This window comes from Carassius carassius, chromosome 24 (genome assembly GCF_963082965.1).
Source record: "Carassius carassius chromosome 24, fCarCar2.1, whole genome shotgun sequence".
NCBI classification, from domain to species: Eukaryota; Metazoa; Chordata; class Actinopteri; order Cypriniformes; family Cyprinidae; genus Carassius; species Carassius carassius.
Genome location: NC_081778.1, coordinates 22,938,819 through 22,963,448, shown reverse-complemented (window position 1 = coordinate 22,963,448; position 24,630 = coordinate 22,938,819). Strand labels below are relative to the sequence as shown.

General features: G+C 38.7%; 3 protein-coding genes across 6 annotated transcripts in view; all 3 read right to left on the bottom strand.

Moving 5' to 3' along the window:
* Positions 1-3,017: 3,017 nt before the first annotated feature.
* LOC132103215 (palmitoyltransferase ZDHHC18-A-like) lies at positions 3,018-14,260 on the bottom strand. Of its 3 annotated transcripts, XM_059508126.1 has the most exons (10): positions 13,560-14,260; positions 13,177-13,337; positions 12,936-13,085; positions 11,117-11,254; positions 10,361-10,460; positions 9,825-9,927; positions 9,567-9,676; positions 9,180-9,282; positions 7,846-7,916; positions 4,934-5,074 (listed from the first exon to the last, which is right to left on the bottom strand). In XM_059508126.1, exons 1-9 carry the CDS (start codon positions 13,784-13,786, stop codon positions 7,875-7,877), a joined length of 1,134 nt encoding a protein of 377 aa, XP_059364109.1. In that variant the 5' UTR covers positions 13,787-14,260; the 3' UTR covers positions 4,934-5,074; positions 7,846-7,874. The 3 variants fall into 3 exon arrangements, with proteins under 3 accessions (XP_059364107.1, XP_059364108.1, XP_059364109.1); XM_059508124.1 differs by lacking the exon at positions 7,846-7,916 and having other exon boundaries at positions 3,018-5,074; XM_059508125.1 differs by lacking the exon at positions 7,846-7,916 and having other exon boundaries at positions 3,018-5,074; positions 10,361-10,412; positions 13,560-14,259.
* A 1,357-nt stretch (positions 14,261-15,617) lies between these two features.
* Positions 15,618-17,815, bottom strand: LOC132103214 (GPI mannosyltransferase 2-like). The gene is made up of 3 exons (XM_059508123.1): positions 17,534-17,815; positions 16,180-17,325; positions 15,618-16,093 (listed from the first exon to the last, which is right to left on the bottom strand). Exons 1-2 carry the CDS (start codon positions 17,621-17,623, stop codon positions 16,474-16,476), a joined length of 942 nt encoding a protein of 313 aa, XP_059364106.1. The 5' UTR covers positions 17,624-17,815; the 3' UTR covers positions 15,618-16,093; positions 16,180-16,473.
* A 205-nt stretch (positions 17,816-18,020) lies between these two features.
* LOC132103213 (AT-rich interactive domain-containing protein 1A-like) overlaps positions 18,021-24,630 on the bottom strand; it is a 31,049-nt gene continuing 24,439 nt past the window's right edge. Inside the window, exons 11-20 of one of the 2 annotated variants that reach the window (XM_059508121.1) lie at positions 24,411-24,620; positions 24,103-24,307; positions 23,367-23,499; positions 23,124-23,287; positions 22,900-23,041; positions 22,673-22,795; positions 22,482-22,578; positions 21,533-22,367; positions 21,303-21,433; positions 18,021-21,215 (exon numbers count right to left, since the gene is read on the bottom strand). In XM_059508121.1, the coding sequence (XP_059364104.1) occupies positions 19,296-21,215; positions 21,303-21,433; positions 21,533-22,367; positions 22,482-22,578; positions 22,673-22,795; positions 22,900-23,041; positions 23,124-23,287; positions 23,367-23,499; positions 24,103-24,307; positions 24,411-24,620 (3,960 nt within the window). In that variant the 3' untranslated portion in view covers positions 18,021-19,295. The remainder of the gene's footprint in view (positions 21,216-21,302; positions 21,434-21,532; positions 22,368-22,481; positions 22,579-22,672; positions 22,796-22,899; positions 23,042-23,123; positions 23,288-23,366; positions 23,500-24,102; positions 24,308-24,410; positions 24,621-24,630) is intronic. The other variant, XM_059508122.1, reaches the window with a different exon arrangement.

Here is a 24,630-nt window from a genome sequence, read left to right as displayed (position 1 = left end):
TGTAGGCTTAAAGTGACATTAGGGTGAGTAAATAATTATAGAATTTAAATGTTTGGGTTAATTTTGCAGTAAAAAAGCAGAACACTAAAGAAGTTAATTTAAAATATACAAATATTTCACAACATTACACTTATACTACACTAAATAATATATATATATATAAATAATATATATATATATATATATATATATATATATATATATATATATATATATATATATATATATATATTTATTAGGTCAAATAAATACAGCCCTGTTGATCATAAGAAATTTCTTTCAAAAACATTTTAAAAAAAATCTTTTGAATGGTAATGTGCTTATATAAAATTTACTCACCTTCATGTTGTTTTAGACATTCATTGATGGAACAAAAAGAGAAACTGCTGCCTTTTTAAACAGGGGAAAAAGTTTTAAGTACAGTAAGTTTATGTTGTTTACAGCACATTTTTCCGGAGAACAATAGCATGTTTAAAATTATCATGAAAAATTAAATTATGATTTGATTTGGCACTAAAAAACCTTGAATTACATCTGGAGGTGTAATATGGCCTTTTTAAATTGCATTTAAAATAAACCACAAATTAAATACAGTTTAAGCCTGGAATAGATGTGCTCCCACTACTGCTATTTTTAAGCAAACATTATAACCAGCCTGTTAAAAAAAAACAACAACACCAACACAAGCCTTTAAATGTGAATCTTGAATCTTCCGACACATAAACTATGGCTAAATCAATGCAGGCATGCTATCTTGGCTCAGAAAGAATCAGGGATAGAGGGCGGCATGAACTCAGATCTTTGAAGAGCTTTACCTCCAACCCTTACATACATCTGAAGAGCATTATGGTTTTGCCTTATCAATCACTGCCCTTGACATCTTCAATAAAATACTGCCCTCTCCATCTGACCTGTGCCAGAGAACCCTTTGTAGTTCTCAAAAGACTATGAAACACAATTATGAGATGAAGCATAAAAGCGCTGGTATATGATTTCTTGACTGTTGATTAACCACAACTCACCATGACATGAAATCCAGTGTGAAAACTGAATCACAACATGACTACATAAATAATTAAGTTCCAAATATATGAATCCTTACCAGCACGATTAAGATAAGATGTTTATTATGAAAAAAAAATGCAAAAATGGCTTTTTGTCAGATCACTCTGAACTTCAGGTTTTTTTGTTCAGAATCAGTCAAATTTGTATTCCTTTAGATGTTCCTGTAGCTCAAGTGGTAGAGCATTGTGCTATGAAGCGCAAGGTTGGGGGTTCGATTCCCCGGGAACACATGATAGGTAAAAATTGATAGCCTGAATGCACTGTAAGTCGCTTTGGATAAAAGCGTCTGCTAAATGCATATGAATGAATCATGGGGTGAGCTTCAAAATGCCAAGAAACTATGTGACACTGACACAAACATGAAAAGACCAGTGATTGAAAAAGATAACAAAAACAAGATCCCATTTTACCAGGTTCCTTCAGTTAATTTTTTCCCCCCACATTTTACTGTCTGTAAAGTGAAAATGCTTCATGTAGCACAAATGGTGCATGCTGAAAGTTCAATAAGGGTTAGAGGTTTGTTCAAATCCCTAGCCCCTAAGTCTAAGCAATAGAAACAGCTTTAGGAAGCGCCACTAATGTCGTAAAAAGATGGAACTTTTTTCTGTTTGGCTCGTATCTACAAAGAAGATAAACACCTGTAAGTGCCTGAGAGGAATGTTTTATACCTGATATGCAAAAATAACTACATAATGACCATTTTCATTTTGGTTTAATTGAGATTCGTGTAGGTAAAAAAAGAAAAAAAAAAGAAAACCGTTTAGGTTGAAAAATATTTTTTGGTCAAATGTACTCCAATAATCTTTGTTTTAATTAGGGGTGGCTCGATAAAAATTTTTAAGAACCGATACCAGAAATTCTGAGTATCGGACGATATACCGATATTGATCCAGTGCAGTTTTTTTTGTAGAATTTCTATACCTCATTGTGTATTGACCTGTATAGGACTAAAGCTGGTTAAACGTTACACATTGATCTTTGTATTGTAGTAAAATACATTCATATAAACAAATAAATAAATATACTATAAAATTAAAAAACATTTAATGTATAAATGTATAGAAACTGATTTTATTTACTTAAATAATTTACTTAAAAGATTTTAATTACTTAAATATTCACCTGAACCTCACATTAAACTATGGAATGGCTTCAGAAGACTTAAAATATAGTGCACAGAAACTCTATGGTGCTTTATAATGTTGTTGTGCCTTTCTTGGGGCTTAAAAATTACACAATAGTATACGCACAATATCGGATTTGAATCAGTCTCATCTGACTGATAACCCGATCCAGCAGAAACATTTATCGGAACGTTTTCATCCGGAGTCCCTGAAGGTTGGTTGGATGATGGATGGCTGTATTTTTAATGACAGAATCTTAAAGGCAAGAGATGTATTGAGGTAACTGAGGTTAGTTCATAAAAAACCACTTTGAAATTGATGACTACACCTTGGTGCTTTCTAATTAAAGAAATCTAGATGCTGAGTACTAACAGAAAAGTAACAAGCTCCTTCTAATGGAAAGAAGAGAAAAAAATGGAAACTCAGCTGATGATTGTTGTTCTCTACTGATCCCACATCTTTTTTTTTAGAATATACTAGTTTACACTGAGAGATTATACAGCCACCCCACAATTATGCATTTCCCATATCCAATCCGGTTACATCCAGCATAAACCAAAACAAATGTCAGCTTGATGGCAGTGTGGTAAAGCCAAATATCACTTTCAAGTACTAAAAATGTAAATGCTTGAATCAGTCAAGCAAGCAATTAATCCTCCCTACAATTTCCTCAAATGACACATGCAAACAGCAAGTGGAAAACTGTGCCATCTACTGTTTAAATGAATGTGCCCTGTCTGGCATGCAGCGGATCACAGAAGGAAACAAAAGACGTGAGAATGTGTCCTTCAAAATCGGATGAAAACATTCAGGCAACTAAATCACAAGTGGAAAGAACATTTGTTTATTACGTTGTCTTTAAATCTTTAGGTAAAAAAGGACAATAACACAAAACACAAGTCATTATTCATTTACTTTCCCTCCAATGCTGCTGGCAGTGATCAACTTCTAGAAGTCTAAGTTCTTAAATGAGCAAAACATTATCAAACTTATACTGTCAACTTTATGACTGTGCCAGAATCTGATTTATTAAAAAACGTGATGATCATCTTATTAATGATGATATAAATAACTCATTAGAAATCCATCAATCTCAAGGCGGAAGGTTTCAGTTACAACACTTCTTCTTTCAAGCTTAGTAGAAACACTTTAATAACAATCAGAAAACAATCTTTGACCCACCAATGAAAAGTCGGAAATACTAAAGGGTTTTTCCTAGATTAAAAATGTTTTTCGGTGGCTGCTTAAATACATGTGCAAATTTGATTATAAAAATTAATTGCATTTTGTGTAATTACACATTATAGATAATTTGTGCCATAATATGTATTCTAAAAGTAATTACAATTAAGACTGTTTGGTAATCTTAAAATTATAATGAAAAACACCTTTTGAAATAATTGATTCAAGTTAGAATTAACTAATGTTTGCTCATAATACATTATAGTTAGCTGATTCAACTTGAAATGTTAAAAAGTATTATAATGTAGAATCATTTATCACATTAAGAAATGCTGTAAAAACAATTTTCATTGTAAGTTCACGATACCTTAATTGAAATTTTTTTTATTTTCTACCTCAAAGTGCTATGGGAAGTCAACATCCACATTTGTATTCCCAAGATTACCTTTTATGCATTTAGGGCTAACTAGTTATTTAAGGTATTTGACTTCCTTGACAGTATTTTAAAGTAGAAAATTCTCAGTAGAAATTAAATGGATCACACAGGTTTTGTGGTCTGTGGTTCTTGCTGTGCTCTAACACTTTCAACCTAAAAATGCAGAACTCAAGATGAAGACTATAGATCAAATAATATTGCATTTCCTTTAAGATGCCCAAACTTCACTTGGAATGCCACCGAAAAATTTTCAATGAAGGAAAGACCCTGTATTAAAACAACACAAAATAAACCTAAATATGGCCGCTGTTAATTCATTTGAGGCCACAACATTATACAGGAGAAAATAAACCCTGGACCAACAGTAACACTGTATCACATACATAGATAACTCATTAACCCTTGAATCCCGAGCTCTCTGATACCCATTCATAACTGCTGTTAATATACTTGGCTGGTGGTGTGAATACTTTTTTTTTTTTTTTTTTTATACCAACAATGACTTCAATGTAGAGGGTCTTTAACACCACATAAAATGAACAGAAGTGACTCTAAAGTAAGGCTTTTTTAGACTTAAGTGACCTTTCAAAGCATATAATTATTGCATTAGGTCTAAATAGATGGCAAAAGGATTAAAAAAAAACAAAAACAAACTTGAGGTTCTGTTAAACACTGATCATCTGAAGGTGTTCTCTCCACTAGGTGTATGTTGTTGTTAACGGAACAAAAATAAAATAAAATCTCCAAATCTCTGTTATTTAAGAAGTCAATGCAGCCTTATTCCCATTTGTTGAAAGATGCCATGTTTCCTTAGAGGATCCTGAGTGTAGTATGTACAGTACAGTTTCTTAAAAGGTGTAATGCTGTTCTCAAAGTGTTTGACAGTGTTTGCACAAGGCTGCTGGTGGCAGGGGAATTGTGCTCAGTTTAGTGGGATAAAGCCCATGTCGGGAGCATCACTAAGAGTGATTGGACTGTGGCCAAGGGAGTAGGGAGGGCTGGATACATGCAACATGGTTTTATGGGTGTGAAGAGTGGCCTGTTTGTTCCCTCTCTGGGAGCAGGGAACGTCAATGGGGCGCCGGGCCTGGCGGCCTGAGCAGCCAGCAGAAGGAGACTTGCTGGAGGGAGAGACAGTGATAGAGACGGTACTTGGTAGACTCTCTTGGATGACTGGGGTGGTTTTAGGTGTACCCGGAGTGCAGGTGCTCTGGATCACTTCGGAGTGTGCCAATGATTCTAAAAGCTCCTTTGTGCCCTGTGTGCACTGCGAAAAGAATGGCAAAAAAAGTAAAAAAATATGACTGCTCTAATTTTGTTTTTCTGCAATATACAGTCGTGGCCAAAAGTTTTGAGAATTTCATAAATATTGGAAATTGGAAAAGTTGCTGCTTAAGTTTTTATAATAGCAATTTGCATATACTCCAGAATGTTATGAAGAGTGATCAGATGAATTGCATAGTCCTTCTTTGCCATAAAAATGAACTTAATCCCAAAAAAACCTTTCCACTGCATTTCATTGCTGTCATTAAAGGACCTGCTGAGATCATTTCAGTAATTGTCTTGTTAACTCCGGTGAGAATGTTGACGAGCACAAGGCTGGAGATCATTATGTCAGGCTGATTGGGTTAGAATGGCAGACTTGACATGTTAAAAGGAGGGTGATGCTTGAAATCATTGTTCTTCCATTGTTAACCATGGTGACCTGCAAAGAAACGCGTGCAGCCATCATTGCGTTGCATAAAAATGGCTTCACAGGCAAGGATATTGTGGCTACTAAGATTGCACCTAAATCAACAATTTATAGGATCATCAATAACTTCAAGGAAAGAGGTTCAATTCTTGTAAAGAAGGCTTCAGGGCGTCCAAGAAAGTCCAGCAAGTGCCAGGATCGTCTCCTAAAGAGGATTCAGCTGCGGGATCGGAGTGCCACCAGTGCAGAGCTTGCTCAGGAATGGCAGCAGGCAGGTGTAAGCGCATCTGCACGCACAGTGAGGCGAAGACTTTTGGAAGATGGTCTGGTGTCAAGAAGGGCAGCAAAGAAGCCACTTCTCTCCAAAAAAAACATCAGGGACAGATTGATCTTCTGCAGAAAGCATAGTGAATGGACTGCTGAGGACTGGGGCAAAGTCATATTCTCCGATGAAGCCCCTTTCCGATTTTTTGGGGCATCTGGAAAAAGGCTTGTCCGGAGAAGAAAAGGTGAGCGCTACCATCAGTCCTGTGTCATGCCAACAGTAAAGCATCCTGATACCATTCATGTGTGGGGTTGCTTCTCATCCAAGGGAATGGGCTCACTCACAATTCTGCCCAAAAACAAAGCCATGAATAAAGAATGGTACCAAAACACCCTCCAACAGCAACTTCTTCCAACAATCCAACAACAGTTTGGTGAAGAACAATGCATTTTCCAGCACGATGGAGCACCGTGCCATAAGGCAAAAGTGATAACTAAGTGGCTCGGGGACCAGAATGTTGAAATTTTGGGTCCATGGCCTGGAAACTCCCCAGATCTTAATCCCATTGAGAACTTGGTCAATCCTCAAGAGGCGGGTGGACAAACAAAAACCCACAAATTCTGACAAACTCCAAGAAGTGATTATGAAAGAATGGGTTGCTATCAGTCAGGATTTGGCCCAGAAGTTGATTGAGAGCATGCCCAGTCGAATTGCAGAGGTCCTGAAAAAGAAGGGCCAACACTGCAAATACTGACTCTTTGCATAAATGTCATGTAATTGTCGATAAAAGCCTTTGAAACGTATGAAGTGCTTGTAATTATATTTCAGTACATCACAGAAACAACTGAAACAAAGATCTACAAGCAGTTTAGCAGCAAACTTTTTGAAAACTAATATTTATGTAATTCTCAAAACTTTTGGCCATGACTTTACATCGATATGATTACTCAAATAATGATTTAGAAAAGATTAATTATTGTAGAATTAGTGGGGTGACTGTTAGGGAGTGCACCTACAGGAAATTAGTTAAAAAATCTCTTTGTGAGTTTTTTTTTTAAGCCACATTCCTATTGTTTTTGACCAATTCAATATGACTATAAAATAATAAATGTCATGATATTAATGTGATTACTAATTAGAATATTGAGATTGTGATATTATGAAACAAAGATATTGAATAAGAAATGTATTGTTCTAATACTGTAAAATAAACTGAGCATAAAAAACATTTTATACTCAATTTCTCAATTTTCAAATGGTAAACCATCAAGGTTTTATTTTAACAGGTTGCCGATTTGAGAGTGAAGTTCATTTACATGCATACAGCTGTCTCAGAAGGGCTCCATTTACAGTAAATAAACCAAGAACGTGTCAACTGATTGCTGTTAGACAGCAGAGCAAGTGTGAGTATGAGGAACTAGAACCAGATTAGAATAAAGATGAAAGTAGTTTAGTACTGTGAAGGAACTAATAAGATGAAAATGTAGTGACAAATAGAAACAAAGCGTTTCACTTCAGGGTTCCTGATTAGTTCAAGCAGTGCAGCTGATGTTAGAAGGGGATCTCCAGGGGTTGCAAAGATGAAAACACCTCCTTAACCTCAGGATGATAGGAGACCCATCATGAGAGAAGGTGACAAAGAAAACGTGTGCATGAGAACTAGTGAGCAATAACATGACCTCAGTCAACAGAATCCTGAGAGTGGACGAGTATGAGATAAGCACAGATGAAATGTGATTACGAACGATGATACATTAATTAGGAAACAATGACATAATGGAGGAAAAACAAAACAACTGCAGACCTCTTGCGAACACTAATATATGAACATGACCATTACGAAATGGACTAAAAACAGGTGTCAGCCAAAAAAACACTCATACAGGAACAAAGAAGGAACAGAGACAACAAGCCCAAGTCAAACTTCCTCTCACATGATGGACATGTCTAATGATAATGGTTTTAAAGCAAAGAAATTGAATCCAGTTAGACAGTTCAAATAAAAGTCAAAGTAAAGGCCAAGAGTCATGAGAAGGCAGCCATGGAATGGCATGCAGGCAGCCCCATAACACACCCTTACCATCGAATGTGAAAGAGCTGCAGGAGCCTTCAGGCAGTGCAGGAGTGAGCAAACTCCTGACAGTTCTCCTCCTGTGTGAAGTTCAGAACTTGAAACATCAGGGCTTGATGCAAGTCAATATCAAAACAAACTAAAACTAATCTGGAGTGGAATTTGTGGACTTCAAAATATACAATTAAAAACTTTTTTTTTTTTTTTACAAATCTATCCTTCTCTGCATGATTTCACTCGAGTCTAGCTTTGTGACTAGCAGTGACAAAAACGTCTTAAAATAGCATTTGTAACCTTGATTGACATCTTGTTTACATTTTTACTGAAACGAGACTCCACAATCTTAAGTAAAGTTGATGTGCTGTTCTTATCTTCACACATCAACAGAACAGGTGCAAGCCTCATTAACTGTAAATATGGGCTTTTCATTCATTTTCACATGCTTTTCTGTGACAATTTTTATGTTATCAGATTTTTTAAAGTCATTGTTTCTGTTCATAATTACGCAACCATTCAAAAGTCTGGGGTTCAGTGAGATCTTTTTGAGATATGTCTCTTATGCTCACCAAGAATTTATTTATCCGATCAAAAAATTGTCATAATGTGAAACGTAAACACAACAGCATTTCACTTAAATACATTTTTGTAACAATGCAAAAGTCTTTACTTTCACTTCTGATCAACTTAATGCATCCTTGCTGAATAAAATAATTAATTTGTTTAAAACAAATCTTACTGAATCCTAACTTTAGGGGTAGTGTATTGAAATGCTATGGAATGTTTTTTGACTCACTAATGTATCAGAATTTTAAATTATAACTACAATGCTTAAACTATTCAAAAAATAATTGTAGTGTTAACATGATCTTGGAACTAATGCTCTGCCTTGATAGGGTGGCCATATGCACGTCCCGGCCAGGATTTTGATATTGCCTAAAATGTCCAAGTTTAGGCTATTAGCACTGTGCAGGTCGATCATTGTGTGACGTTCGTGAGAGCTATAGAGAGCAGAGCAGACGGCTCCTTATGCTTTCGAATCGCTATCGCACCTACTTTAGTGTCTTTTTTTAATGGTGCACATCGAAGCTTTAAGTCGAACAAACAAACAAACAAACAAACAAACATGTACACAAATTTGCATCGTTACGATCATTCCCTGTAGATCTCACCTTCTCACGCAAAGCCCGACGATTGGTCGATTATGTACAATACCTGCATGTTATTGGTCAAACTGCTTTGGATGTTTTAGGCAATATTAAAATTCTGTCCAGGATGTGTCCCATATAAACGCCGCATATGGCCACCCTACACCTTAAAGACACCACATGATGAGGCACACTTACCATATTTGTGTCCTTCTTAGCCATGAAATGAGTGAGCTCAGTGTCAGAGGTCACAATAGGAGGTGCGTCATCTGGAGGTAAAAAGCCTCTTCTGTCAATCAAGCTGCAAAAGATGACAGGATGAGTAGATGACCTATTGTGACCTGACTTTCAAAACACAGCACAGAATGAATAGGGAAACATGGGCCATAATGTCAAAGATTGGTAAAATTAACATTTCAGATCTGACTTAATGTGTTCTTGTTTGTAACAGTATGTACTGAGCCAGGATGTACATCAGCCTTGAGCTAAATGACATCCTTTATTCATTCACCCACAAACAAATATTTGCTTCTTTAGCAAAATCTCAGATGTGCTATGATGTTGGTATAAGCATGCAGTACAGACCTGGGTTGCATCGGCCCACAAAGCACCACACAGCAGTTTGTGAAGATGTTGTTATAGGTGTATGGATTCCCTGATGCTTCTCGTCTTTTACTGGACCAAGAGCCTTTGATCTGCAATCGTTAAACACAAAGAAGCTGTTCTTCATTCTGACTATATAAAACACCACAATTAAATGATAATTGTTGATTACTTTCTAAAATAATTAATGATACAGCTTTTAAAATTAAACATTAACTTAGCATTCACTGTGATATTTACATCTTCATTGGTTGTGAGATTGGAGGCCACAAGATAAGTATGGAAACCTGACAGACCCAGAATGGACCAGATGGAGAAAAAACAAATGACTAGCTCGACAACAGTGAAGGAAGGGTTAAGGATGCAAATCTGCTGTAAATGTGTATTAATGTACAAAATATACATAATAGTACAGTGATTTTTGAACAATAATACAAAATCAATCCACTGTTGAACCTTCTCCCCAATCACATGAACCACAAGGAAGTTCATTAACTGACAGGTTGTGGTGGAAAACTGTGACCTCAAGCCAGTCTTAAAAAGGGACACCAGCAGAATCTGTATCTAGGGGCATACATGTTTACATCCTGACAGGAAAGCAGGGCGTGGTGGAATCCTTGAGCCGATTAGGGACAAATGGGATTAGAAAAAAGATGGAACTAACAGCAGTGGGCCTGTAAACAAATAGTGAAGTCTATTGTGTGGTCCTGGGGAAAGGGGTGGTGCAGACATCCCAGGGATGGAGACAGGGGTCTGAAACACAGTAAAAAGGATATCTGGCCGGGCTCTCCTTTATTGCCTGGATGATACCATTCACTCTTTGTGATCCTGTTAATGAGAGTAACTGATAAGAGAACAAACCTGCTTCAGACCTGACTGAAAAAAAAGTATCTGTTGTTTTTGTATTTTGAATCTCATCATATACATCTACAGTACTGCGTAAAGGTTTGGGTATTGGGTAAATACAGTAAAAACAGTAACATTGTGAAATACACTACGATTTATAATAAATGTTTTACATTTTTATATTTTTTTAAATGTAATTTATTCAGCAGCCATTACTCCAGTCTTAAGTGTCACACGATCCTTAAAAAAATAATTCTAACATGCTGATTTGGTGGTTAAGAAACATTTGATATTATCAAAATTAAAAAAGGTTTATTTTTGAAGAAACCATGAAAAATATTTTTTTTTTATGATTTAGGATGATTAGGAAATAATTTATTTGGATCTCATTATGACATTATAATTGTCTTTACTGTCAGTTGTGATCAATTTAATGCATCCATCCATGCAGAATAAAAGTAGTCATTTCTTAAAAAAAACAAAAACAAAAAAAAAAAACACTTAATTAACCATGCTTTTGAACATGTCTATATAGAACGTATTTAAAGGTTTCTTGGTTTTGAACAATCATCATTTCAACATAGATACACTTATTTATAGCTCTCCCACTTACAACTATCATAGATAAGTATTACGATTTTTTCTGATGAAGATGGAGACGGTGCAGAACGTGTTGTGAAACTTACTTAATGTGAGGTGAGTAATCACACAGCCAAAGATAAAGGAGGTCAGAAAGGATAGTGACACTATGAATGCATAAAAAAAACGATAGTTTCTCTTCCCAACACAGTTCCCCACCCAAGGACAATGATGGTCGAACCGCTCTACAAAGGGAACAGACAGGAGATTCTCAGACACAGCTACACTTACAAATAACCACTGTGCATTCTCATGTAATGATTTTAAGGAAGTGATTTGTATTAGAGGTTAAACTATTACACGTTCATTATCAAAGCAACATATTTTGTAAATTTAAAGAAACAGTTCCGTCATTATTTACTGAACCTCATGTGGTTTCAAACCAATATGACATCCTTTCATCGAATCACACTAAATGGGTACTAGAACATTTAAGCACCCTAATGGTGCTTTCCATGAGGTTAGATTATAGAAGCTGCATTGAAAGGTTTGTGAAAGAAGCTGATAGATCCAGGTATAAATGATTAGCTCATGACTCTGACTCTGGTTGTAGAGGTAAACAGCCCACTAAAGATTGGAAAAGAGCACTCAAGTTGTATGGACTGCTTTTATGGTTCTTGTTGAAGCTATAAAGCGAGTTCACTGGAAAATACATTTTGTGTTATAATTTACTAGCCCTCATGTCTTTATAAACCTGTATGATTTTCTTTCTTCTGCAAAACACAAACATTCTGTAGACTGTTGATGACCATTGACTTAATTTGTATTGAAGGGATAAAAAAAAAAAAAAATCTTCAAATATCTTCATTTATGTTCCACAGAAGAACAAATGTCGTGTCATACAGGGTTTGAATGACACGAGAGTGAGTTATAGTTATTTCTGGGTGAACTATCCCTTTAAAGCTTCAGTCCCTATTCACATTGCATTCAAAATTTCACCATATAATCTGAGATTTAGAATGATTTAAAGTTGAGTCAGTGAGAGATAGGGCTGTGCAAAAAATCGAATGCGATGTTCATGCGCATCTCATCAGTAAAGACGCTCCTGTAATTAGAAGTATATCTCCAGCACGTGCGTTCAGATCAGGGTTTCCACAACAAATCCTACCAAGTTTTATCTCAAAACTAGTCCAATCGCTTTTTCCAGAAGGTTCCCCGATAAAAATTGCTTCCCGGGGTTAAAATAGTTTTTTGGCAGGGTTGCCTTGGTAAAATCACATTTTAGAGGCTAAATATCACGTTATTGGCATTGTCGCTTCGACCCGCTGACATGAAAAACAACCACAGATTTGGCAAATCTGGTTGGCATTTACTACAGAGCTGTAATTCACCAACAATCTACACTAAATCGATTTTAAAATCGTAGGCGATTCTTTGTTGATTTTGTGTTAGTTGTCGGTAGACTACGGCTCTGTGTAGTAAATGCCACTCCACCTGAACCAGTTTTGCCAAATCTGCGGTTGTTTTTCATATCCGCGGTTTGAAGCAACCCCAATACCAATAACGTGATATTTAGTCCCTAAAATGTGAATTTTACCAAGGCAACCCTGCCAAAAAATGTATATTTTAACCCTGGGAAGCAATTTTTATTGGGGAACCTCCTGGAAACGCGATTGGGCTAGTTTTGGACTAGTTTTGAGAAATAACTGGGCAGGATTTGTTGTGAAAACCTGGCAACCCTGATCTGAACACACATGCTGGAGATATATTTCTAATTACAAAAGCGTCTTAACTGATGAGAGGCGCATGAAAATCGTATTTTATTTTTTGCACAGCCCTAGTGAGAGATAATATTTACATTTTTGGATGAACTATTTCTTTAAACACAGAAACTTTGTTTGCTGAAATATAGAGTTCCAGCCTTACCAACACAGTTATCACACAGGCTGCAATGGGATGTCCGAGGCGGACGAAACATCTTGCATGTGAAGCAGTATTTAAGCTTGACCACCTGGTCATTTATAAGGATCTCCTTAGTGCGGGGAGGTGGACGGTATGTTGAAGATCTAGAATTATCTTTAAAGAAACCCACAACTTTCATATCAACACACACAAAAATGTTAGGACACAAAATAATGAAAAATAAACACCACAATCAAAGTCTCACCAATCTGCTTCTCAATGTCTGCCGCCTCATCCGGCAAAGCCCTGGGTAAAATCCCTGGGTCTGTAAAACTGGTTTGAAGGAGGGTGATGACGACAAATAAAAATAACACCCCACCAATAACTGGAATGAAGACCGTGAGGTGATGCACCAGAAAGGGGCAACTGTTATGATTCAAACACAAAGACAACAACAAAGTTAGAACTCGAGGCGTATATTGCAAGTGTGCTTTCTGATTACTTTGTGGGAGGAACTGTTTTCAGACTGATATAATGTCAAGAAGGGCTACATCAGCTGGGGGAGATGTCTCTATTGTCAACAGTAGTTGTAGTATTGTCCAGCAGTGTGGACACTTATGTCTCTGTGTGTAAATAAACCCTACTCACTCAAATCTGAAGAAAAGGCCACTGGTCATGAAAATAAGGACGATGGTCAGCGGGAGCACACCACACTGCCTGGCCAACATAATACGCCCATCACAGTAGAAGCGGTTTTTTCCAGGGAAAACCTCCCATTTCCTCCGTACACGCTGCGAGGTTTTGTTGGTGGAGGTCTGGGTGGTCGATGTTCTGAGCGCTCGTAGGTCTATTTGTCGATACTCACAGTTTTTCATTTTTAAAAACAAAAAAAGTGACTAATAGTATAGCGGTAGGGGAGTATAGATGTAACCTAAAGAACACGTTTAACCACAAGCCAAGCCCCAACAAAGAACAAGCTAGAGTGACACTGCCAAATCACCTGGGTACTAAAATGATTCCAGCTATCGAACTCAGCTAACTCGAAAGTCCTCATATAATCCTCACATAATATGTTGCTCAACGCATTCGTTTAAAACTAGGCATCCCCTACAGGGGATATATTGACTAGCAAATACTATATTATCATGCCATGGTGTCGCTTTCGATAAATCAGGGGTCTTAGCTACGCTAATTAACTACGTTAGCTTGTTGACTAACGTTAGCTGTCAACAAGCTAACATTTCTCAGCCGACGATGTTGCTCCTTCACTGGCTGCTCAACCGTCATTTGAACGACATTCGGCTCCTCGAGTTACCAAGCCGTCAGATCGCTGTAGATATCGAGTTGTCCAACCGAAATTAATCTGTTAGGCATTGTAAATCAGATCATATTGTTGTTTATAATTCTCTAAGCGTATTAATATAGCGCAGCGTTCAACCACGGCTACGATACAACAATATTTACATTAGTGCGACCAGTTCCCGAGGATTAACGTTACCTGAAGGGACCAATGACTCGCAAGGAGTACGTCATCTCAGGCAAACCAATCAAAGATCACTTCCCAGAGCGTAAGTGACCTTTAATTTTACCTTCACCAACATTACGAATGTATCAGAATACATCCACAACCATAAATGTAGAGAAAAATGTCGAGTAAGGGGCGAGCATGATACAAATCTATATATATATCTATATATATATATATATATATCTATATATATATATATATATATATATAAATAAATAATAATAATAAATAACAAACCTATTTAATTACTTTCGTTGGCCGAAGATAATCAATTTAGTTTACCTTTTTAAAAATCATAAAACGTATTTTTTGTCTGTCTGTTTTTACCTTAGTAACTTAAGTAACAGTTACTAAAATACTATGGGAACAAAATGATTATGAAAATATTCTAAAATATTTTTTTAAGATCCAGTATTAATTCACTGTAGTTTTACAGTAGTAACTGTTTATATTAACTAAAACTATTAGAAATGTTTTTGGTAATTGAAATAAAGCTGAAAATTACATAAAATATAAATATGTTAAGAAAAACTTAAACTTCATATATTAGAAATGTTAAGTTGACAAATTATTGGAATAAGTGTGAGTTGAAGTACTAAAAAAAAAATACTTAAATACAAATAAAGATATAGACATATATATAGACATTTCTTAAAAAAAAAAATAGCCAAAGCACACAATTACCATAACTTAAAATAATAAAAGCTTACTCAATTGATACTATAATACATAAATAATACTAAAATAACACTGGAACGAACACAGACCACTTATGACACTTTGGACCGACTAGATGGTGACATAAAATCACAGGGGTCTTGCGACAAGACCATGTGCAATCCGTGCCTAGAAACCCCTTTTATTTGACAAACTGCAGTGGCCTTACTGCAGACAAAATTCTGAATGTCTCATGTTTTTACAGGTCATACCATCTCCAGTCTTCAGTCACATGATCCTTCAAAAATAATTCTAAAACACTGATGGTGTTTATGAAACATTTATCAACATTAAAAACAGTTGTGCTGCTTTTGGTCAATATAAAATGTCCTTGCTGAATATTTTTTTTTCTTAAATTGAAAAAAAAAAAAAAAAAGTACTGACCCCGAACCTTTGGATGCTAATATATAACTCCACTTTTTAGCAAGTTTCAAAAGAGAAAAATTCAAGAATAATTTTCAATGTTCCAGTAAGGATATTCATTAAATGCTAATTCAATACAAAAATATATATGCCTTTTAAGGAATACTAGAAACCATCTTATTACAATAAAATACATTAATTATAACAATGTCAAACAAGCGTAATAATTATGGCACGGAATGTCATGAAGACTGAAACAAGCTCTTCAGAGTTATCAAGTCCATGAAAGGAAGTTACAATGCAGAGCCAGACCTAAAAACCAATATGATATGAAATTGCCCAGGATGCATCGTGTATAAATGGAGCAAGTCTGCCAGTGCATCAAGAGGTAAACAACTTGATTATTTCCCCACATCCCGGCTAAATTTAAGCCGGGTTTGTTATCCCTTTGCAGTTTTATTTGGTCTGGTCTGAATAGCTTTTCATCTTGCAGCAGAGGTTCATACTGAAAAAGCAGATGGGCACTGATTCAGTAGAGAACAGGTGAGGATGAAGCAAGAAAGCGTTTCAACACCTGAAAGGACATGATATATAAAAAAAAGACGTTAGGCAAGCATACTACATATAATATATGATAATGATCCATTTTAAGAGTCTTACCTGCACATGCATGCAGAATATTCCAATTAGAAGCAGGACGGAACTGTGCACGATGTAAACAAAGACTCTTGGGTTACAGAAACCATGCATTTTTCTGTCTTTTCCACTATCCCCCAAACCCAAATACAAACAAAACACTGGGTTAGCCATTATGTACATATATGAAGCTATGAATCCAAGAATTGCAACAGGCATTGCCAAGATAAAGTTGGTAATCTGCTTCCACTGAAAGTATCGCAGGAAGCCCACATCCCAATAAACATCTTGTATGTATGAGTACAAAACTGGAATCCACTACTGGCACCAATTTGGTGTTGGAGATGCTGCATCAGCCACACGGTATCCTTTGTCCCGGGCCACATTAAGCAGCACAGGAGGAATTTGAGTTGCAGTCGGATGACAAAATGTTTGGTGGCCATAGAACTGAAACAAACAAAAAGGCAGTGCCACTGATGCTGCATAAAATGCTCCTGTGTGAGCAAAACGAATAAGTTCCCAGGCATAGTGATGATACTGAAAGCCCCCTGCTCCTTTGTGAAGAGCCCTTGCATGGACAAGACTCCATTGCAAAGTGAGATACAGCAAAAACCCAGCATTCATGAGTCCATTGGCACGAGCACCAGTAGCAAACCCAAGCAGAAAACAAGCTCCAATTGTGAATCTTGTCTCTAGTAGCCAGAGGCCTGAAAAGGTTAGCACTGCAAAGAGAGTCTCTGAGTAGCCTGCTACCATAAAAACATTAGCTGGTGTCAGACAGTACATTAAGGCCGCAACATGGGCAAGTTTACCATCTTGCAGCACCAAACGACTCAGTCTGTATAGTGCCAAGGCACTTAAGATAAAGAGAACGCTATTCCCTATAACCACAGCTAAAATTGAACGGCCATGCAATGTGAGAAATCCACACAAAAGCCAAAGGACAGTGGCTGCCAGGAATCGCAGGATGAGAGGAAACAAAGGAAAAAATGCAAAGTTGTGTTCATACAAGTAACCACGCTCTGCAATAAAGAGGAAATGTTCTGCATCCCAGTGACTAAGTCCACCAAAAAATGCTTCGATGACAGGGTCGAGCAGGAGAGGAGTCTCTGATCGTGGAGGGCTGAAGGCATCTGCCAATTGGTCTGGAATCACAGCATTGAGCACAGCCTTCAAGAGAGCACAAGATACAGTCATTTGTAATATGCCTTGTTTTCAAGTTGTGCGGTGGGTGTCACACTAATATCAATTTCACATATACGGCGGCCAGGTATTGATTTTATGGAGTTCTTTATTTCTATAGTATTTTAAGTAGGCATCAAAATACAAACACATAATTTTAGGCTATTTTAGCCATTTGTGTATGTCAATTGCTTACCTGTAGAAAAAAGGAAAGCAGCCGCATGAACGTCGCAAACCGTACAACTGTCCACGCGTCTTCATTTAAACAACTGTTTAAAGACGACATATTTGACAAAAACTAACAGTAGAAAATGTCCATTGAAGAAAAAAGTAATCATATTAATCCCAGTAAAGTATCAGTTAAGACACGGTGAGTCATCATTAAAACAATAAGCCAAAGGGCAATATGCTTTTTTTGGAATTTATAACAACTGCAAAAACCCGCGTCCAAATGCGAATAATTAATCAAAGCAAATTATATACTTATGGAGAGCTTTTTAGCGGACAATTATCTTTGAGCACTAGTATAAGAGTAATATTAAATCTTACAAATTTAGTTAATTTGTTACATGCATTCTGATTTCACCTTCCACTCATAATTACAGAATTCTAGGAAGAGGCCTGTTATTCATTTTCTTTCTTTATTATATAATCTAAATGAAAATAATCACAAACATCTTACCAAGATTTAATGTACATTTATTTTTACCACGTGGAACATATAGTATAAAGATTTCATAGCGAATAAATGATATTCATTGAGCCAAAAAGGGAAAAAACAAGGAATTTACATTAAGCTACATAGTCTGAAATACAAATATGCAGAATTCATATCACTGGAGAAAAAAATATCTCAGCTGTGTTTCTTCTTCTAGAGTTATTTTGTTGTACCAGGAGATGTAATTTTAATATTTCAGTTGTTTGATGCACTATGGAGGAACCGTGAAGGCCAAAAGATGGTTCAGTTTATATACCTAGGTATTTTGATGCAATTAACCCAACTTGAGTGTCCGCTCTCATTCTTGATAGATAAAAAGGGATAAGAAGCAATAGAGTGTGAAAGAGGGAGAGAAGGAGAGAGAAAAGGAGGTGAAAATGTACAACATCTTATATACAGTACAGTCTCGGCTGCATCTTAAGTCGAAAACCAGTCCTAGGAGGTGATTTCTTTATAGGGGGTCAATTCATACAATCAAGGGTTAAAGAGAAGAGGTCAGGGTGTTGTACGTCCTTGATACTTTGGGGGTATTCTCCTCACCAGCAAACTAATGGTTTAAAAACGGTTTAAAAACGAAGCCAACTGAGCCAACATTTTCCCCATGTGGAACAGTGCAGTACGTTTGCAGTATGTTTACAGTTGTGGAGTACTGTACAGAAAATGATAACTCATTTCTGCTGTACACGCATCCAGAAAGATTGACCGTGTAGCATCAAAATACAACCACCAAACAATGAAGAGTCCACCTTTCAATGTGAACAAGAGCTGTGTATTATTTGCACCCTCTTGGGGAGGACAAAGGAACAATTAACCCTAAAACTCACTGTAAACAAGACAGCAACTTTGGTAAATAGTTTGTTTTTTCAAGCTATTTATTTTATTCATTTATTTATTTTATTATAAAAAGTAATTTCCCCTCAGACAAGGACCCAAAAGTTGGGGTCCCTGTCCATGTCATCTAATTGGCATCAGTGTTACAGTTTGTGTCAGTGTGTTGAAGCTCTGGTTCATGATCCACAACAAAATCGTGACAACCTTCCCAAAGTGAGACGCAGAGAAAAGGGCGACCAGTTGTTGTAATATGAAAGGGCTTGCATAAATAAAAAAACTAAACAAAACGGAACAAGAAACATGAAACAGTCAGTTTTCTCTGCTTTCAATTCCCACTCGCCAATGGGGAGGACAGGCAAGGGGGAAGAACGAAAACCAGAGAAGGTGGAGCCATAGCTCCGCACAGCTGTCATGACTGGCCTATTAAAAAGAGTACATCACAGATGACATGGGACACCAGTGAGTTCATGAGCGGAGACACAGAAAGGTCCAGTAGCCGCGATTCATAGAGGGTAAACTCAGAGTGGTTCTCCTCCACCTTAGCAAGAGCGAGCAGAGCCCGAGCAGCCCGCCGCATCATGTCCACACTTGTCGGCTCAAAGTGTGACCCCTGCATGTGCAGTAGGGAACCTTGGCTCTGCTGGAACTGTGTAGCCGCTAAGCTGTCCTCCAAGAAGCCCAATAGATTCCCTACACTGGCCTTCTGTACCGCAATGGCACGGGCCACCAGGCTGTCACCCTGTGCAAGATTGGCCAGAAGCACGACCGCCATCTCCCGACAAACAGGCACCTTTCGCTCTCCAACTAGACGCACAAGGTTACCAAACAGCTTCTCTAATCTACTAAAAGGTGGCGTTGCCAGAATGAGGTCCACATTGTTGTCCTGAATGCTGAGCTTACAGAGGGTCTCCAGGACTAGTTTCTGGGGGGACAAGGCGCCATTAAGCCCGAGACTAGGGAAAGGGTCATGGGCTTCTGCTGAAGGACAAACGGCCCAATGGAGCAAGCCATCCAGCAGAGGCAGGCAGATGCTCTCAGTGTACACCGAGAAGTCAAGCTGGCCTGAGATGTTGGCAAGAGTGACCAAGCAATTTTCCCGCAGTACCTCCAAACAGTCCCACCACCACTCGTCTTTCTTGCTACCAAGACTCTCATCCACCTCCTCTTCTTTCTCGTAGGTTAATGGTGCCTGCTTGCGCTCTGGATGCTGATGGTGGAGAAGCAACAGGCGGCCCAGCAATAGCAACAGCCCTGGATGCTTTGACATCTCCGAGTCATTGCCCGGGATGAACGAGAGGCTGCGGACAATGTTGGAGACACAGATGCAGCGCCGTGCAAGGGAATCTTGCCAGTCAGAGAGTGTGATGAGAGGAGCTTCATCCTTGCTGTGTGGCTCATCTTCTAAAATGGCAATGGAGCGCTGACCCTGTAATGATGGACTTGGAGCTGTTGGCCTGAAGTCTTCTGAAGTTGTTGTCTCCGTTACTTGGTTCTCTTGATCTTTCTCGAAGTGTGAAGTCCCCTCAGACACAGTTTCTAAGCAGTCAGCAGGTCTGTCGTCCCTCAAATCTGAAATTCCATTGGTCACATTCTCAGTGGATGACTCTGGAGAGGGCTGCAGCTCCACTTCTTTCCCATGCTCTTCACTGGATGAGGGTAGTGAGTGTGCCTGGCTGTCCTTCTGAGCTCCTCTCTTCCTGTCAGGAATCGGTGCAGAAAGACGCTTCCGTTGGTGCAACAGATCCATTTTGCTTTCAAAGTGGGTCTGAATGTGTTCTGTTGTATCACCTCCACCAATACTCCAATGCAGGAGGCCGCTGTCAAATTCCTGCACACGACCAAGCTTATTTGAGCAGTCCACCACAAATGGATCCTTTTTTCGCACAATCTTCACGGGAAGCTTATCAAACTTGCTAGCCTGTTTAGGCTTTTCTTGAGTAACAGCTAACTCGAGACATGGTGGCTCTGAAGTTTTGGGTTCTGCAAATGACTCTCCTTCAGTCGCTTGGCAATCTTCTTTCTTCACAGAGTCTTCAAGTGTCCTTGGCTTTTCTTCCTGTTTTATCTGGAGAGGTCCTTGTGCTATGTGTTCCTGATGCTTTGACCTGTGCATTTCCTCTCCTTCATCTTCCTCCTCTGTTTCTCCATCTTCCTCCATGCCCTCAACTAATGCCTCATCATCCACAGCGTTTTCTTCATTTTTGAGCATGCTGGGATCTAACAAAGCTCTTTGTCCTGGATCACCAACTTCATATTCCCTCAGAATCCCAAAGATCTCAATGAGGCAACGGCGGAAATACTCAACGATTAGTTCCAGGAAACCAGGGAGCTTCAAAAGAGAACATTAGTATGTTATCCAAGATGAAACTTTAGTAATGTCAATAAACATTTTTGTAATTTCCCTAAAATGACTCACCTGTACAAGGTTGAAATTTGAAATACTGTTGTCATCATATAACAAAATGTTGATGGTGTCTAAAGCCCATGTACTCTCCGCCAACAGTCCTGATTTAAGGGACATCATGACTCTCCATGCTTCTGGAGTGCCTACAAAAGTAGTATACAGTTATCTTTCCATATCTCACAGGTTTGAACCTGATAAATAACCCAAAATGTAAATTCACTACATAAACAATTATTTCTTACCAATTTCTTTCATGGTAAGACGCCTACGTGATTTGAGAACTGGTGACGTTGCCTCTATGGAACCTGGAGGAAAGGACAGGTCTCTTCTCATCATTGGAGGCTGTACTGAAGAAGGTACAATGTGAGATGCAGGAACTGGAGGTCCCGCCTTCTGCATTTTGATATTGCTGGATATGTAGGTTGATTTGCTGGGGGAAGTCCTGCTTTCCATAGGACGAGGCATGGGCGTGGGGCTTGACACCTGTGGAATGTGGTTTTGCATGGTTTGGGGAGACTGGTAATTTGACGGCAAGGGTCTGCTCATTGGTGGACCTGTGCCACTAGGGCCATATGGGGGTTGTCGTGGCCCAGGCCACTGGCCCTCATGATTCATGCGTGGTTCAGATGTCATCATGTCTTCAGATCGATTCATTGCATGGTAGCCAGGGCCCTGACCGGGACCTGTAGGAGGTCCCTGGCGGTTGGGGTAACTGGAATAGCTCATATCACCTCGGCCCTGCCACATGCCACCTTGTGGACCGTCAGGACCAGACTGCATTGGACTGCCCATCATTTGAGGTGGAATGGAACCCTGGGAGTTTGGGACTGGGGCTGCTTGCATCCTGTCTCTTCCAAAGGGGAAAGGGAACTGATTCTGAGGGCCAGGTGGACGACGGTCCGAGCCAGGGTAGGAACTGTTATACTGGTTGTATATTTCCTGACCACTTGAGGGACCACTAGGGGGAGCCTGCACCGGTTGCTGCGGCTGCTGAGCATTGTATGGCCCACTGAACATCTCACCATCATGATGCCTTTTAGCTGGTGGGTAACCACCATCAGCTGGTCTTTTGTAGTTCTAAAGGCAACAAATTACATTTTAAATATGTGATAAGGCTTTCAGTAACATTTATTCATTATAAAAATGTCATTAAAATTAAATACCAAAACGTTTTATTAACTGCTTTCCTACCGATTGTTGTTGTGGGTACATTCCAGGCTGCTGATTCGGATAGGAGCCACCAGGAGGCACACCCTGACCAGGATACTGATTACTATAGGAATCATGCCTGCACAGAGCACCATATGCAAGAGAAATGAGAACTAGATATAGCAGATATACATATACAATCTACATAAAAATAAACCAATTAGTTGACTGACCGCTGTTGCTGAGAAGGGTAACGATTTGGTGAATACATCCCAGATTCAGCATTGGAAGTCATCATATTTGGCTGTGGCACTCCAGGCCCAATGCTGCCATCTGGGCCTATCCCTGACTCTGGTCTACACAACACAATAGAGGTTAGATTTCATTGTAGCATTTAAATAACACCAATGAAAGCAAAAGAATTAGTTTCTTTCCAAAGTAAAGAAAAGATTGAGTGCACCTCCTGTCATAGCTGGGACCATATGGATACTGGTGCCGCTGGCCCATGGGCATGTTTCCTATAGGGCCTGGTGGTCCCCTGTTGTACTGATCACCAAGACTGTTGTTGGGACCCTGCCCACCAGGCATGAACTGTTCTCCAACTATGATCACAAGCACACAGCTCATTACACCAGGTAGCTTATGAACTATAAAGGCTCATGATTACATGAGTACAATACAAACCTTTACGCATACCACCAAAGTGGTCTTTATTGGGTTCATAGGGACCCATGCGACCAGGCATCTCTGGGGTGCTCATGCCTGACTGGTAGCCAGAGTTGGGTGTCAAAGTGTTTCTCCGAGAGAAGTCGCTATCAGCAAATGGATCTTGCAGGTTTACACTGCTCCTAAGAAACAGGGCAGGTAAGAAGTGGTTCACAGCCAAATAACGCAAGCAGTACCACAAGACAAGTCAGCAAAACTCACCTGCCACTTGGCATTGGGGGCATCTGACTGTGTGGGGTGGAGGCAGGAGTAGGGGGCTTTAAGTCTCCGCTTTCCGCCATGGAGCTGCTGGTGGACTGTGGTGTTTGGGGCCCCTGGAGAGAGCCAGATCCAGCTGTGCAATGTGTGTAAAAAAACAACACACACACACACACACACACACACACACAAGATGGGGAACATTATTCATCTATGTTCATTATATTTACATGCAAGTGCTACAACAATCAGTTGTACTACAAGCCAAATTCTTTGGCAGTTAAAGTGTTATAAAACACAGGTTTCATGAACGAGTTTTTTCATGAATAATGCAGAGAAATGCTCAGAATCTAATGACATAACGCACACATTCTCCACTCTGTACAGATCTGTTAGCATCTGCAAAATGTGTTTAAGGGTTTCATGGCCTGTTTAAAGGTATACTTTGCAACCGTTCATTAGATATAGGCAATGCTTCATGTGTAATGTTATAATCTATCCTTATCCTATATTTCCTATGTGGTTCTAAATAAAGAGTTTAAATTGCACATGCAGTATTAATTCATGAACCTATGATGGTGACGCTTCAGTAACTTGTTTTTAAACTTAAAAAATATAAGCCAATTACAGTACATTCCTTAATTTTGGTATAGGGGTTTTGTTGCACTGGTTAAATTAAGATATAGCTGAACAAGCTTCCGTGCATGGTATAATAGAAATCCAAAATGCCAAAACTCACCTGGGGAGGGAGGCTGAATCTTGGCCTGGTTCTTTTTGCTATCTCCACACATAATGTCAGGTGGTGGGTCTTCTCCACGCTCAATCTTACATTCAAAAGCATACAGACACTGAATGTACTGCTTTTTCAGAGAGCTGGCAGCACTGCTGGAGGTGCCCACATTTAGATTTGTGGACAACTCCCTCCATTTTTTGTTCTTATTAACCTGCAATTACAAGGATGCCAAAGGATATAAGCAAACTCTCTTGAAAGAAAATAAGGTGAGACCTTCAACATTATCATAATGTGTATGAACAGCTTGAATATACCTGTGTCAGACCCCCAATCTCCTTTACAGACACATAGAGGCGGAAAAGATCAAGGGGTTTGCGTCCCACAGCTGGTAGGTTACTCATACCCATGGCTTTTTCTTCTATGAAAGCCAAGTAACGGTCTACCCACATCTTTCTTTCTGGCTCTGGGCCTAGCTCATACAACCGAGTGATCTTCTCATTGGTTGTTGTGGAGGAACTTGACTTCTAGGCAGAA

Bases quoted from the DNA above. Each gene is read 5' to 3' on its own strand.
- LOC132103214 (XM_059508123.1), bottom strand. From the start codon at position 17,623: ATGTCGTCTTTAAACAGTTGTTTAAATGAAGACGCGTGGACAGTTGTA. The intron at 17,326-17,533 runs GTAAGCAATTGA...GCTCTCTTGAAG, and splicing joins TGCTTTCCTTTTTTCTACAG to GCTGTGCTCAATGCTGTGAT.
- LOC132103215 (XM_059508124.1), bottom strand. From the start codon at position 13,786: ATGAAAAACTGTGAGTATCGACAAATAGACCTACGAGCGCTCAGAACA. The intron at 9,283-9,566 runs GTCTGTACTGCA...CATCTTTTGCAG, and splicing joins TGTGGGCCGATGCAACCCAG to CTTGATTGACAGAAGAGGCT. The intron at 5,075-9,179 runs GTAAGTGTGCCT...TTCTTTTCGCAG, and splicing joins CTAAGAAGGACACAAATATG to TGCACACAGGGCACAAAGGA.